At 42.5% G+C, this 12,092-nt stretch overlaps 2 protein-coding genes across 5 annotated transcripts in view; both read right to left on the reverse strand.

Annotated features, from left to right (window-relative positions):
• Positions 1-1,787, reverse strand: part of phldb2b (pleckstrin homology-like domain, family B, member 2b) — a 35,969-nt gene extending 34,182 nt beyond the window's left edge. For all 4 annotated transcript variants that reach the window (XM_030099254.1, XM_030099255.1, XM_030099256.1 and 1 more), the window contains exon 1: positions 1,505-1,787. In XM_030099254.1, the coding sequence (XP_029955114.1) occupies positions 1,505-1,537 (33 nt within the window). In that variant the 5' untranslated portion in view covers positions 1,538-1,787. The remainder of the gene's footprint in view (positions 1-1,504) is intronic.
• Positions 1,788-6,033: 4,246 nt separating this feature from the next.
• Positions 6,034-10,878, reverse strand: plcxd2 (phosphatidylinositol-specific phospholipase C, X domain containing 2). The gene is made up of 8 exons (XM_030099797.1): positions 10,776-10,878; positions 10,468-10,604; positions 10,226-10,345; positions 9,652-9,705; positions 9,172-9,327; positions 8,094-8,204; positions 7,838-7,968; positions 6,034-6,281 (listed from the first exon to the last, which is right to left on the reverse strand). Exons 1-8 carry the CDS (start codon positions 10,876-10,878, stop codon positions 6,122-6,124), a joined length of 972 nt encoding a protein of 323 aa, XP_029955657.1. The 3' UTR covers positions 6,034-6,121.
• Positions 10,879-12,092: the final 1,214 nt, after the last annotated feature.

The following is a 12,092-nucleotide window of genomic DNA, read 5'->3' on the forward strand; positions in this document are numbered from 1 at the left end:
AAGCCCAGATTACTTCAGCTGGCCATATGTAGGGGATCAACTGATGTTTGGTTTTCAAAGGAGTCCGGATATGACACAGAGATATGGACGGACAGTGATCTGGTAAGAAGAGCTGCGTGTGGAAATTGGAGTCGTTCGGTGAGCTGACAGCTTGATTTAAAGGGAAAAGAGGAGATGATTTTAGAGATAACAGCTAACTGGAGGAGAGACAATGGAAATGCTAAATGGTGGAAACACAGACTTAAAGAATCCAGATGTGAAAGCAAAGAGATTAATAGTGGCCTGGAGGAGCCTCCCCCAGCTGCACCACCAGTCTCCAAACATATGAAGCTCCCACAGTTCACCAGTGGCAATCCCAGCAGCTACGTATATATCAATATTACATTAACCGTCTTAAAGTCTTTCGTTTATTAGCGTTTTAAGTGTTTTGACAACATAGACTGACATAAACCAAATACAAGATGTCAGTGTGGACATCAGGGGCTGATAAAGCTATTTGGGTTGGACGGAATGGCTGCTTTCTTTTCGCTTCAAAATCCCAACTCGAGCCAAGGTGAAAGGTTTTTGAGAAAGCTGCGATCATAAAACCACATATAAATTATAACCTCGATGAAAGAGCTGACCCTTTATGGTGTCACCACTCTCATGACATGGCTAGTTGCCTCTCTTGTTTCAGCAATATGGCTGAAAACACCAGGATCCACAAGGATCCAGAGTAACACACCACTTAAGGTGTCACAAATAGCTTTAACAGTTTCGGATAAGCTGATGATAATATGCTGGATATGCATGGGCTGTTTGACTGTCCTCCTACATGCAATCACACACCACAAACACCTGATCCACACTCACAAACCTAAGTTGTTAAAGACAGTTTGTTATGCTCTGCCTTTGAATGTGCTTATTACCAGATTAGGTCAAGTTAGAGGGAGCATTAAGCTGTGTTTGACAAATCAGAACATCAATGAGACAAATGAAGACAGTGAATATCAAAGAATATCAATTTGTGTGACAGATGTATGGTTTAAAAAAAAAAACCATGTATCGGCTTTCACAATCCCTCAAAATGACTCACAGCAGCAGAATCTGATTTCTTCCCTATTTTCTCCTCGTGCAATCTTTCTGCAGACAGTTTCGCTATTTCTGTCATTGTTGGCCACAGTACTGAAGCAGAGTTTAAAATAAAGATCAGCAGAACTCAAACATCCTGAGCATTACCAGCTATTACACTTTGGACTTTATCCTCAGCCAAACCATACAAAACGCACCTGTATTTATTTTCAAAAGGTGACCAAGACCGAGGCCAAACTTTCCCTGTGTTTTAACTTCCAGAGCGCAAATCTGTGCGCTGCTGCGCCGCTCCAGCTCACTGAACAGGTAAACTCTGGAAATCATTTTCTGAGCTCCACCGGGAGAAGCATTCAAGGATACAACCATTTCCTGGTTTAGTACATCAATGGCATGAGAAAGTTGTAGATTTCCAAGTGTGTACAGAGCTGCTTACCATCACTGAGGCTGGACTGGCCACTTCTGTCATCGCGCAGAGCGGGACTGCTGCTGCTCCAGGAGGGAAAAGTCCGCACAAAAAAAATATGCCGCTGTCGCTTTGTTGTGGTGGGATTACAGCCTGAGACTTCACGGAGGAGGAGACATTCCCTGTGCAGCGGGCGCAAACCTCCAGGAGTGCAGGAAAGCTGGCTAATCCTGTGTCACATCCACACACTGACAGCCAGAAACGTACACAAAACGCGAAAAAGCCGGCGGCTCCAGCCAATCGCGACCTGTGGAGGAATGCAGCAACAGCTGGAAGTGGAGTGGGAGAGAGGACAAGGAGGGAGGGAGGAGGGAGGGAGGCTCTCTCTCTCTCTCTCTCTCTCTCTTTCTGTCTATCACACACACACACTCACATGCACACACCAGAGATCATAATGTGCAGGTGGTAACAGACCTTCACTTGACCTCTCACCATAAATGCTTCAAAGAGAGAAACCTATGTCTGACAGAAACACACACACACACAGAGAGAGAGAGAGAGAGAGAGAGAGAGAGAGAGAGAGAGAGAGAGAGAGAGAGAGAGAGAGGGAGAGAGGGAGAGAGAGAGAGAGAGAGAGAGAGAGAGAGATTTCTTTCACTTGGTGCCTGATGATAAGAAACAATGATAAAATGCATGTTTAACTAATGATACAGCAGGCAAGCGGTCTGGCCTCCCTGCCTGAGACATAACCCAGTCCCACTCGGGTTTTGATTAATAAGCTTCAAACTGGTGAGCAAACAATTGCAAATCAAAGAGAAGGCAAGAGGAATGTTAAAAGGTTTGAAAAACTTAAAAATGAAAGCCCAGGTTGAGATGATCAACCTATTTTGAGAATAGCAAGCCTAGAATATGTGGCAGTGTGTTGCAATATCATACTCCCAATACAGAGGCTTCATATGAAGACACACATCGTGGAATATGGAGCACGCCAAGTGAAACCGATGTTGTGTTTAATTCCATTGCATATTAGATCGTAATCATAAACCAGGTGGAAATATTCAAAACACAACAAATGTAATTATAATGAGTCCCGTAGCCTGAAGACATCAAAAGTCCTTCTTATAACTCTTTCTTCATGTCACACACACTGAGAGCTGCTGGCATCCGAAGACTGTGACAGGCTGCAAGCTGCACAAGTTATGTGCACTATCTGGAAAATCTGAGCTACATGTCTCATCATGCATCCATCCAACGGCACCATGAGCTTCAGACACATGCCACCGGTCCCATATCACAACTAGGTAATTTTATTTGGCAGAAATTTCTGCATTCTTCACATTTCATTACCTAAAGTTGCAGAAAGCTTTAATATGAATCATGCAGAGCCAATGAAGGGAACGACCAAAGCCCGAAGCATAAAGTGTTCCTATTGTTAGAGAATGACGCAGAGAATATTGAAAATCATCCTGAATTGAATTTGGGGTCAAAGTGGAGGGTATGTGCACACACACACACACACACACACACACACACACACACACACACACACACACACACACACACACATACAGTCATTTCACATCCATTGAGACATGATTATCTTATCTTGCAGGCATGGAGTGGATCCCTTTACAGATAAACAGGAAGTATGGTTGTGCACCCAGCCCTGTTCCACTTTCTCCCCTGCTCCTTAGCTCTGAGTGCTACCTGATATTTCTAAACTGGCCTTAAAAAAAAAAAAATCAGAAAAGAGTTCAGAAACACATGTTGCGGCAGAAAGTCATAAAACTGTAGATGGTACACACTGTAGGAAGCATTTAGGGATCCCTGCTCGTCTCTTAGCCGCAACAATGCATTTACTGAGACACATTTGGAAAGCACTAAAAGCTTAGCAGAAAAATGCTATCAGGATAATACTGCCTGACGATCGCTTCGCAGTCGCTTTCAACTTTCTCTTTTCTTAAGTCCTTCAAGGAGGCATTAAGTCATTAAGTCTACACGGGTGTTTGCCAGCGGTGAGAGCCGCTGAGTTTTCCCACTGACATCATGCCGGAGCTGGTGGGCATCAAGGGGCCACCGAATGTTTGACAGCATTCCCAAACGGATTCCACAATCCCCATGTGACCTGAAGACGCTGAACCACAAGTCTGGAGCTCTCATTTCGAAGGTTTTGCACCTAGTGTTGGACGACACACTCGGACGCCCAGTTAGTTGAGTTTCAACAAGTTTTCGTTACATGTTATATGAAAATAAAAGATAAGCAAAATGTTGGCATCACATACCAAATTTTTAAAGATAAGCCGTCCATTCATTCATCCTGAGGCTGCTTTTGGGACAAATGTTTCATGCGGGGTTAGTGGTTATCAAAGTATTCTTCCAGAGTGGGCTTTAAAAGTAGTCAATCACATATGAAGATATTTTCTTGGCTAAAATGTGATTAGAAAATAGATTTATTACAATTTCAGTAATTTTTCCAGCCTATGCTTCAAAAGACCAGCGTAACCCGATCCCCGAGACCAAATCCTACCGGGAGGCTGAAACCACTACAAACGCAATTACGTCTGACTCTTTGACAGCTCATTTAATCCCAGTATTATCTCTGGTGCCATCGCTGATGTGGAGCTTCGACGATCGGTGTGACAAAACTCTTCATCCCTTCTTCATGTAATAGTTCAGTCATGGCAGATTATTGACGGGGTGATTTGTTGTGTCTTGTGACTACATGAGCTAAATCTCCACGGGTTGGCTGTGGTCTGCCGCAGAGCACCGACACACAGGAGATGTTGTTTGTAGAGTAGCGAGCTTGAGGAGCAGACCCAAAGCCGTTTCATTACTTTATTTAGTATTGAACGCTCATGCTGGAGTTACGACCTTATTCTTTGAATGCTGGGAAGCCAGGCGGGTTACAGTGAGGCGAGGACCAATCCAAGCAACAGAGGAATGCTCTCAGTCAGTAGTGCTGCTCTGTGTTCTCTCCTCTTTGCCTTCAATGGTGTGTAATTACTCCACAATTAAAATGCCTCTGCTTGTGTCCGTGTGTGTGTGTGTGTGTGTGTGTGTGTGTGTGTGTGTGTGTGGACCTTGTGCGGTGCTCGGTGACCACTCTCGACCTTGTCAACAATGTGGCTTGGACAGAACGGGCGATTTCACACAAGTGATTCAGGACGTGGAAAAAACAAAGCCAGGCTGATATGAAAACAAAATATTTTATTTCCCTTTCAGATACAGACAATGCAGCTGAAGGACGTGGCAGCCGCTCTGTTAACTCTTGAACTGCCTGTTCCACTTTCTATTTCAGATTAACTCTGTCCATATCCTATATTTTTTGTTGTTTTTGTCGCCCACTTCCCCATTTCTCTGTACTCTATAAATCACTTTTCCTTCCATGCTTCCTGCTCCTCTCCACACTCATCCAGGCCACAAGAATGTGGGGGGGACTGTCACTGCTCTACCGTCTGTGTCATGCATAGCAATCGCGGCGCTTACAAGGCACACATACTGATGCAGAAATGATTCTGAACACATATCAGACAACAATACCTGCTATTTTTGCTTTTTGCCATGCATGTTCTATTTTATGGAGTCTGATGCAGACTAGAAATACATTATATTACCATATATTACACCTTCTTTACGCAATTCCCCAACGTCGAGGCTGTTACTATGTCTGCATCTCGAAATAGTTGGAGTTAAAAAAAAAAAAAGACACCTAACAAAAACACAATAAACTTTTATAGCTATGTATGTGCAGTATTGCATGTGTTTTATTGGAGCTGGGGCTCCAATGCCACACATATTTGGCTTTCCCTCTGCAGATCCCGTAAAAAGGTGCCACTGTATTTAGTGCTTGCTAGATGCTGAAAGTCCTGAGCCACCGTTGGCACAGTGGGCTCTTCTCTCACAGCAAATGCTTTTGCTCAACATAGACAGAAAAAAAGCCCAGACAAACAGCAGCCTGTGCTCTTATGCTCATGTCATTACTGTTAAAGCACCCAGTGCACAGTTAAAGTGTCAACTTTAGTGTTTATATCAGCACTTGTAAGCCTGAAATTGAGCTAACAAATTCCATTGCTGTGACAATATAAGCCTACATGTACAGAGAATCAACAGTGTGAATGTACTAGGCCTTGCCTTGACGCTCTGCAAAATGTTTCCAGACAGAGGAATCCAAATTTTCTGCTTATGCTATGATGTGTTAAAGTTTGCTCTGTTTTATAGGGAAACTAAAGGTTTTTTTTTTTTTTTTGGGGGGGGGGGGATTCCTGAATGAGTGACTCCCTGAATGATTTGTAGTCTTTTTAAAGACTTTGTTTACAACATTGCAGCTGGAAAAGCCCAGAAGGACCAAAGCTGTCAGCAGTACATCAGCTGATGATGAGTTCCTAGAAAGTTGTAAAGGCTTCATGCCAGAGGACACTGGATCATAGAGTTTTCATGTGCATGTTAATATGAACTGTCCTCATGCAAAACCATAGAATTTCATCAGTTAAAAGAGAATCTATTTCTGGATTTAAACATTATTAAAGTTATTATTATTAAATATTACACATGTAATTAAAAAAGTTACTTCAGGAAAGAAATATCCTCCCTTCACCACCGGCGTTGTCCTGCGGTCAGCACACCTCTGTCCTGTTGTGAAAACATGTGTCATCTCGGCTTGTGATCTTGCTCAGACAGCAACATGTTGTTAAGCTTGATGACTATGTTGGCAAAGTCGGTGAGCTCCACAAAGTCCGAGGTGATGATGTTGACTCCGTCCACGCCCGGCCGCTGAGCCTCAACCCAGGATATGATGGTTGGCAGGTTTCTAGCATCCAAACAGAAGACAGTTTGCATTAAAAAGCCATTTAATGAACTGTTGCACCGAGTACTGTTATGCTGAATATCCTGCTGTTGAACTTTAATCTAATCTGATTTCCTGGCCTTGCAAACGTGCTCAAAAACACCTACTGCCAAGTTTATGTCTGAAAAACTTTTATAGTTTTGTCTGCAACTTTGCCAAAGTCTAATTAGCTGTTTCTTGGCTGACTATTTATCTGTACCTCCATCACATTTCATCAGATGTTGTCGATGGGTCTCAAGATACAGCATGACACTTGGAGAGCAAGGTCTCTGCGAAAGGCTGCCTCGCCAGTATTGTCACAGTAAAACTGCTCTCTTTGCAATCAAAACGCTATGTTTTGGTTCTTGGCACACGCAAACGCACACACGCACGCACACACACAAAAGGAGAGAGGACTGCTATGGCTGTATCATTTCCAACACCATAAAAATCTCCACTATGTTTCAGCCACCGGTAAAACAAAACCAGGAAGCCAGACTGTTTATCCAGCGGCGATAAACAATCCCATTTCCTCGGAAGTGCAAAATTAGGCCGCCTCCTGTCTCGCCGAAGTGTCCGTTCAGCCGCTTTATACCCTGCCAGTGGTGGCATGAAGTGTATTTACTGTAAGGCAGGATTTCCACTGTCACTTTCTCTTAAAGCTAAAGCTCCAAAAGCTGAAAGGGTTTCTTAAATCGTGCCGTCCCTGCAGAAGAAAGGACAAATATCTTATATCTGAGTCATGACATGTGTTGCTGTTTGATGCTCCTTGGTTTGAATTAGGACTGGAACTTATTCATTGATGACTGAATCATGGTGAATTGTATATTTAGGGCACTTCTTCAACCAAGACAACCTGCAATTGATCAACAACTATAAAAAAAAATTGTAAACAAATATTCAATGAGTTACTCGGTTTTGGTAAACATGTTACATTGTTCTACTACTACTATCTCATGTGACACAGTACTCAGTGATGATGTAATTTCTTCAATTTAGGTATTTATAGGAGATGATTACAACAGACACAAATTCAAACAGCACAATTTAACATGTCCACTGCTGCCCTCTACTGGATGTTTCCCATATAAACGTAGACATGCACACTGTTTCAGCTTCAGCCTACCTAAACACATGGGTGTAATCTATTTCCATCTCTGTGACCTTTAAGCTGAAATGTATGTATTCTTTGCAATCCTTTTATTTTCTTTTGAATAAAATACAGTAAAATGTGGTATTCTGCCCGGAGCACTCCGTTATGTTTGCCATACTCTTAGCCAAGAATGCAGTAAAGTACTTCCACACAGAAACAAGCATTGCTCACCACTGCATCAACATGCCACAAAAACATCTGATCTCAAGAGACTAAAGAACGCCTGTTGAAAAACTGTGTGTTTATAACATTTCGCTTTAATGGTTTTAATTTAATGGATTTCATTGCACCAGTAAAACCCTGAATTGAGCGACAGAAAAGAACTCATGCTGCCTCCTCTTAAACCTGTAAATACACGCTCTTCACTCATCCAAAGCCAGGTACTGACCTCTCCACCAGGTAGTTGCGGAGCCCCCACACCAGACCCTTGGCCACAGTGTTGGGTGTGGGTGTGAGGATCGCCTGGGTCACATGAAAGGACCCCTGTTTGGCTCTTTCCTTCAACGTGGTTTCCAGGAACTGAACAGGAGAATTTCAGAGAGAGGAGAGCTTGCAAATGTCGCCCAATGGGTCATGAAGGAAGATTTTACAAAAGGAAGAAAAAAACTGTAAAGGAAAGTTTTCAGCTGCTGCTGCTCTTTGACCTGAATGAGTTTGTAAGGTTCGGTAGTGTTTGCCCAGGGAGCAGGAATCTTGTTGCCTGGCCACATTACAGGGACGTCCTGGGCTGAAGGATGATGGTAAAACACGATCACCTGTGGAAAAAAAGAGGGGAGATTAAAATGTATACACTTTGGCGAGACGCAGTACATCATTTTTTTTAACTCTAATATTCAGAAAAACAAGGTACTCTTCATTTACACTGATGACAACATAACTTGAAAACATGACAGACTGCAGTCCCACTGCATGGTTATGCTAAATCTGATATTCACACTCACACTTAAAGACATTCACTCCATTACATGGCTGAACATATTTGTTTATATGTTACCTGACTTTATGCTGTTTGGTGTGTCTTCAATAACCAATCAGGGAGAAATAAACTGATGACAATAGAAAGAGCTGCTGCTAACTGTGCGCCTCCTACTCTCTCTACTCTCTTCCTCTCCAGTCTCTCTCCCTCTTTGCCAACTAAGCCAATCGCAGATTAGGGTCACGGGAACAGGAAAGGCAGTGACAGAATGAGACACAGACATAAATATATACTGTAGTAATAACGTCATCGTAGTATTTACATTTTCAACGGTCACATTTGACCTTGTGTGTGTGGATGTAATTGTTTGCTGAGCTCTCATCTCCACATGTCGGTGAGTAAGATAAAGAGAAAGCCAAGCTGAACTGAGTCTGGAGGCGTGATGTGAACTGACAGACAAAAGATAAAATTAAAAAAAGGAAACATCAACATGTAAAGACAGTTGTGAAGGCGAGGAGCTGAAGACAGTAGAAGGAGAAAGGGCTTTTGAATTGTGGAGCGAGTGTTAATGAGATGATGCTCTCTGCTAATTCCTGACCACCAGCGTCACAGGCGGCTGGGATTTCCTGAGCACAGAGGTTAAGTGGGCAGACGACTCCTCACACTCAACCCTGCATACCTTTTCACACACACACACACACACACCATTATCAGCACGAGACTCTAAACATAAAAATACCCTTCAGTCACCGTCGCTGCATGAATCAGTAAACTAGGTGTGTTGAAATATTCCGTCCTGAGCTCACCTGGTATTTCTTTCCCCAGAGGTAGTCCAGGGTGATGCTCTCCACAGCACAGTTGTTGCACAGCTTGCTGCCAAACACCTCCTGGAGCATGCTGATGAGGTACACGTGGTGCTCTGGCTTCATCGCATAATAATGATTGAAGTCCAGAAAGACAATCTAAAACAGTCAAACATCAAACCGTTATTCACATTCTCACAATATATGGAGAGCATTTTTTTCTTCTTCATCTTCTAACTGCTCATTTGGAGGATTGCCACCTTGGATCATCCTCCTCCATCTCAAACGAGTCTCTACACTCTACTGTTACGACTACTACAACCATGGTGTCCTTCACTACATACATTCGTCTTTCTCTTGTTCACCTTCCTGGCAGCACAAAATCTGAATCTTTGTACAATTGATCCACTATCTCTCCTCAACACATGCCCATCCTTTTTTTCTATTTGAATATCTTAATATCTTGAAAAATGGGATTCTCACCTCTTTCTTGTGTCTACACAGAAAGGAGTTGATTTCTATCAGGCCATCCCTCACCTTAGGGTGCAATCAGGGAGACAGGATGACGGGTTAGCAAAGTATTTCATACAAACCTTTCATACCTTCAGTAACATCCATGTAAAACAGCACTATTGTGAAGCTTCAAAGGTATGAAATCATCAAATATCACAATCAATCATCCAGGAAAGGGTGATGGAGTCCACCTTGCACTGATAATAATCAAGAAAAAAATTACAATGTGAATGACGGATTTCAGCAGAAAGATGTTCGCAGTCTGTGAACACAATCTGTTTTCAAGGTTATCCTCATCCTCCAAAGAAAAACCTCAACTGGGAACAGATGACATTGCCAGAAGAAAACATTCATTATTCATATAGGAGTGCTTGGAAAAACAAAAGGGTGGACTTTTAACCTTTCAGGACATCCAATATTGACGGATGCTTAACACACACATACACAAACAAACAGTAAAGCACAATAAGCAGTGATCACATTGAATACAATTTAAATCTTAAAAAGATCAATGAATTTATAAAATGCTGAGTTTACAACTTACTTTATGTCCAAAGAGGCCATGAATGAAATAAATCTCAGTTCCAGATTCGCCTGGTTTGGAGGACACCCTGAGATCAAAGTAACGAATTCCTGCATCCAGCTGCTCCATAAACGTCAGATTCTAGAAATGCATCACATTACACATGACATCTGCTGGGCCAAACAATACACACTTTCAAAATATGCCCTAAAACATGTCATCTTTTATTTATGCCATAAGCAAGCTATACTTTTGTGCAGTACCTGAGTCATGGACCACTTCACCATGACTTTCTTGGCTAAGACACTGAACATAGTGGCCAGATACTTGACATAAGGCTTCTGGTCAGGTCCCACAGGAGCGTGCACATCCACCCAGTAAGTGAAAGAATCATGTGAGCCTGAGAGAGAGAGCAACATCTGATGATGCCTTTGATTAAAAGAACGCAGCCTGACAGGAAATCTCTGTCCCTGACTAAACTACCACAATACAATTGTTGTGTAGCTTTTTATCATCTAGTCAGACTTTTGCAAGAGAAAGAAACAAAGGCTTTTACGCGTGACGCGCTCACCTGGCACTGCGAGGTGTTTGAGGGGCATGGAGCTGAGCTTCGAAGGAAGCGAGCCCATCCAGTCGGCGTTGGCATTGCCGATCCCTGCAGGTCTAGTCTTCATAATTACCAGCAAAGGGGCCCCCACTGCATGAGGAAACCCTCCGGACACCCTCAGGAAACCGCTCTCTGGTAAGGATTTCTGTGCGCTCCCAGCAGGTCGAAACTCCTAAAAGTCATCTTGCAGTGGCACAACGAATAGAATAAAACTACAAAAGTCTGAAAATACTACCAGGAGAGGCATCAGCTCCAGTGTCATCCGTTTTTAACTATTATTATTTTTTGATTTCTATCCTCGCCGGGTTGCAGGTAGTCTGTAGCATGACGCGCCGGTGCGTTGAAGTCCAGCCGGGAAACCGGCATCAGTTGACCAGAGCAGGGAGCTAACGACCGGGATAAGCCTCTTAACTTGAAAATTCCTCTTGTTCTCCCTCACACCCGCCCGAGAGGTTGCTTCTTGGCTTAACGTGCTTATAAATATACTGTCTTTGCGAAGACCACCCATGGACGCACAATTCAAGACGCGCAAGTCAGACATTGTTAAAACAAAAAGGCCTTGGTTTGATTAGTTTAGGAATTTTTGATGAACAAGGTAAACAGAAAATATTGCATATTGATAATTGATAGTGAATAAACTGAGATAAGAAGAGTTTAATTAATCATGACCTTACAACTTTATCATACATAAACTGTCAGGTCCTGACATCGTGTACATAACGAAACATTTTAGTTCATTTCATTCATTTTTAAAATTTCTGGTATGTGCACGCGTGTTTCAACAACCACAATCGTGCAGTGCCCTCTACTGACACTGCACTGGAACTGCCAGCATGTCCAAAGAGGTGCTGTCAGGACAACGTGCCCGTCTGTTACTGGTTTGTTTTTCTCCAAAAGATTAACTTGCAAAGGATTTATAACTTAGAAGACAGATTTTAGCAAAAAATAAACAAAACAAAAACACACACACACACACACACACACACACACACACACACACACACACACACACACACACACACACACACACACACACAAAAATTAATTGATTTTAGAAGTGGTATGGTACCTCTGAAATGGTGAATAAGGACAACAACAACAACAACAACAACAACAACAATAATAATAATAATAATAATAATAATAATAATAATAATAATAATAATAATATAGTTTAGGAAGACATCGTTTTAAGTAACGGACTACATCTCCCAGGAAGCATTGCGACCTGTATGTCACCTGGTAGCTGAGCCGTTTCCATGGGGACAAGTCACGCACACA

This window comes from Salarias fasciatus, chromosome 9, assembly GCF_902148845.1.
Source record: "Salarias fasciatus chromosome 9, fSalaFa1.1, whole genome shotgun sequence".
Classification (NCBI taxonomy): domain Eukaryota; kingdom Metazoa; phylum Chordata; class Actinopteri; order Blenniiformes; family Blenniidae; genus Salarias; species Salarias fasciatus.